Source organism: Sinocyclocheilus rhinocerous, unplaced genomic scaffold (assembly GCF_001515625.1).
Source record: "Sinocyclocheilus rhinocerous isolate Xijiao unplaced genomic scaffold, SAMN03320098_v1.1 scaffold2966, whole genome shotgun sequence".
NCBI lineage: Eukaryota > Metazoa > Chordata > Actinopteri > Cypriniformes > Cyprinidae > Sinocyclocheilus > Sinocyclocheilus rhinocerous.
In genome coordinates, this window is record NW_015634018.1 from 1,042,264 (window position 1) to 1,045,743 (window position 3,480).

General features: G+C 34.8%; 1 protein-coding gene across 1 annotated transcript in view; it reads right to left on the reverse strand.

Annotated features, from left to right (window-relative positions):
* Positions 1 to 956: 956 nt before the first annotated feature.
* The window catches only part of LOC107745117 (potassium voltage-gated channel subfamily KQT member 1-like), a 55,059-nt gene continuing 52,535 nt past the window's right edge, over positions 957 to 3,480 (reverse strand). Inside the window, exon 11 of the mRNA XM_016558958.1 lies at positions 957 to 1,008. Within this exon, the coding sequence (XP_016414444.1) occupies positions 969 to 1,008 (40 nt within the window). The 3' untranslated portion in view covers positions 957 to 968. The remainder of the gene's footprint in view (positions 1,009 to 3,480) is intronic.

Below are 3,480 nucleotides of genomic sequence, written 5' to 3' on the forward strand. Positions count from 1 at the left end.
GAAAAATATATATTTATATATAATATATAAAAATATATTCTTACTATTTTGTGCATTTTTGCTTCTCATGTAAAGTGAATCTGTAAATCATTGTTTTGAACTGCTTGATTCATACGAACTGATTCATTTTAGGAGAGCATGTTTCATCAGCTTACAAAGTGTAATATTTTATATTAAATGTATTTCTTTATATAGATATACCTACAGTGGGTATAGAAAAGAATCAGAATGTTCTCCTTCAGCCACTGTGTGTCAGTTCTGCTGTGTGCTTTGGGTCATTGTCATGTTGGAAGGTAAACCTTCTTTCCATTGACAGCTTTCTAGCAGAGGGCAGCAGATTTTCCTCAAGAATCCATGTTTCCTTCTATCCTGAAGTGCTCCAGTCGCTGCTGCAGAGAAACACCCAGAACAGGACATTTGTGTGCCATTGAGAAGGTGATTCGCTACAACTGACTGAGTTTACAAGTCATTTTTAGGAGAGGGTGATGCTTTTTCCAACTCAGTGATGGAACCGCTGGCCGAATAAACATAACAGTAATTCCATCTGCTCTCAGTGTTTACACTAATATTTACATTTATTTATTCATTCCCTCCAATTACCTCCACATTACACCAATTTCACAGAATTACGTACCAAAAAACCCCAATCAAAATAAGAATCCCTCATCAAAACCAATGTCAAACGCAACTAACAACACTAACACTGGGCCAATGCTGCAGAAGAGTGAAATGATCTGACGTGCAATTACAACAAAACATTTTAATGTTCACTAATAAGGGCTTGATGGGAATGACGGGGGGTCAGAGGTCAAGCTCAAACTAAATAAACACGCCGGCGTGTCGTTTAACGTGACCTCGCTTAAAAACAAAAGATGGAGAGCGTGTCATCTGACTCCCTGAACGGAGCGACGCTGCAAAAACAGCAATATCCTGTGTTTATTTTTCTTTCCCATCTTTTTTTTTTTTTTTTATTTCTGAAAGATTTGTTGTGGCATAGAGCGGACCGTCCTGGAGAAGCAAAAATAGAAAAAAGAAAACAGACAGACTGTCTGTCGTTACCACAATCTGACACAGATCAAGACATGCAATAGATTTGATACAGTCGTAGCTGACAGTCATTTATAAAATAAATACACACACACACACACACACACATTTTTAAAGTACATATATATTTATTATTTAAATATTTAATTAAATTTTAATTTACTTTATTATTTCATGTAAATAAATAATCATTAAAATGTTTAATTTAATGTTTAATATGTATGTAAAAATGTATTTATATATATATATATATACATCTTAAATATACATTTAATATGAAATAAGCCTTTAATTGGCACATATGCAATAATTTAGATTATTAAATTATATATATACAGTGGGTACGGAAAGTATTCAGACCCCCTTAAATTTTTCACTCTTTGTTTGGTTATCCAGTCTTACTCAGTGGGTAGTGCCATAGTAGCAGTAGCTGGTCCTCTTGTGCAGGCCCTGGCCTACGCCAAAAAGTAGGGGCGCAGGTGGCTTCCACAGGACACTGGAAGGGGCAGTAGCTGTGGCCCTTTGGTAGGATCCCAATTTCGTCGGTCATCCGACGTGACGTCGAGAGTGACCGACTGAAAGGGAACGTCTCGGTTACGTATGTAACCCTCGTTCCCTGAAGGAGGGAACGGAGACGTCACGTCCCGTCGCCACAGCTCCTGTACCACCGCTGAGCGGCCGGGTCACCGGCTCGGCTCCTCAGCGAAAACCTGAATATGCGCTGCATCTGCTGCCTACTTATACTCACGCTGTGATCAGCGGCAGCTGGATGCAATAATCGCATGCCAATGTGCATTGGCTCATTTAGTTTACACTCGAAGTAGATTGGTCTCTCTAAGCGAGATCCCAATTCGTCGGTCATCCGACGTGACGTCTCCGTTCCCTCCTTCAGGGAACGAGGGTTACCATACGAAACTGAGACGTTACTTCATACCACTGTTTGAACTGTTTATTGTGACATACTGCATACTGGTACACATAATGCTATCATTTATTTGAAATTACATTACAAGAACAATTCAACGTTCAATTTTCTTTAAAAAAAAAGAAAAAGAAAAAACTTGAGTATTGTATATCTGAGATTTTATTTCAGACTATGGTTCATTTTTAAACTATCCTGTATTTAAGACACTCTCAGCAGTAAAGTTTAGGAAATATCAAACAGAAATATGCAGAGGTAGCTAACTACTTTTTACTGCCAAAGATGTGGTTTTCATTACATTACTAAGATTTTTAATACATAAATAAAATAAAATAAAATTACAATAATAAAAAAATTATTATTAATGTTTAAAAAAAATGTAAATATAAAATAAAAAAAGATGGGTTTTTTTCATGACATTACTAAAATCAAACAGGAGAACAAAATGTCAATATAAAACAGTAAAAATATATAATATTAAATATAAATATAATATTAATGTAAATATTAAACATATATATGTAGAAGGTATCTAACTACTTTTTACTGCCAAAGATGTATTTTTTTATGACATTACTAAGATAAAAACGGTAGAAACATTTAAAAAATGTAAATAAGTTACTAAAAATATAATATTAAATATAAATATTAAAAATATAAATATTAAACACAAGTATGTAGAGGTAACTAACTACTCTTAACTGCCAAAGACACCTTTATCAAGATATTGCTAAGATCAAATGGAAGAAAAATGTATGTAAAAAAGTAAATATAAAATATAATATAATAATAAATATATAAAACATACATATGCAGCGGTAGCTAACTGCGTTTTACTGACAAAGAACTTTTTTAATGAAATCACAAAGATCAAACATAAAAAAATAAATTAAAAAAAGTAAATATAAAAGAATAAAAAAAATTGTTAAAATGTAAATATTTGATGTACAAAATATAATTTAAACAACATTAGCACAGTACGCAGTAACTAGTATGCTTATATTTAAATTAGAACACACTCTAAAGTTGAGTGCTGCTAAGCTCCGCCTCCAGTCCAGCCCACATTTCACAATGCCCCGCCCCTGCTGCACTGAACACACAAAGACAGCTTCACTCACACCTGCTCAACAACCAGCAGCAGTTCATCAAAGAAGGAGTGTGTGTGTGTGTGTATTTGTGTGTGTGTTTGTGTGTGTATGTGTGTGAGTGTGTGTGTGCGCGCGTTTTTGTGACAAATGGGGACATAAATTTGTATAATGACAAGGGTATGACATAGGTATTACAAGGAGAAGGTGACTTTTCAGGACATTACCCCATGTCCCCACTTTTCAAAACGCTTATAAATCACACAGAATGGAGTGTATTGAAAATCTGAAATAGCACAAAGTTTCCTGTGAGGGGTAGGTTTAGGGGTAGGGTTGGTGTAGGGCAATAGAATATACGGCCTGTACAGTATAAAAAAACATTATGCCTATGGGATGTCCCCACTTTTCACAAAAACAAACCTCTGT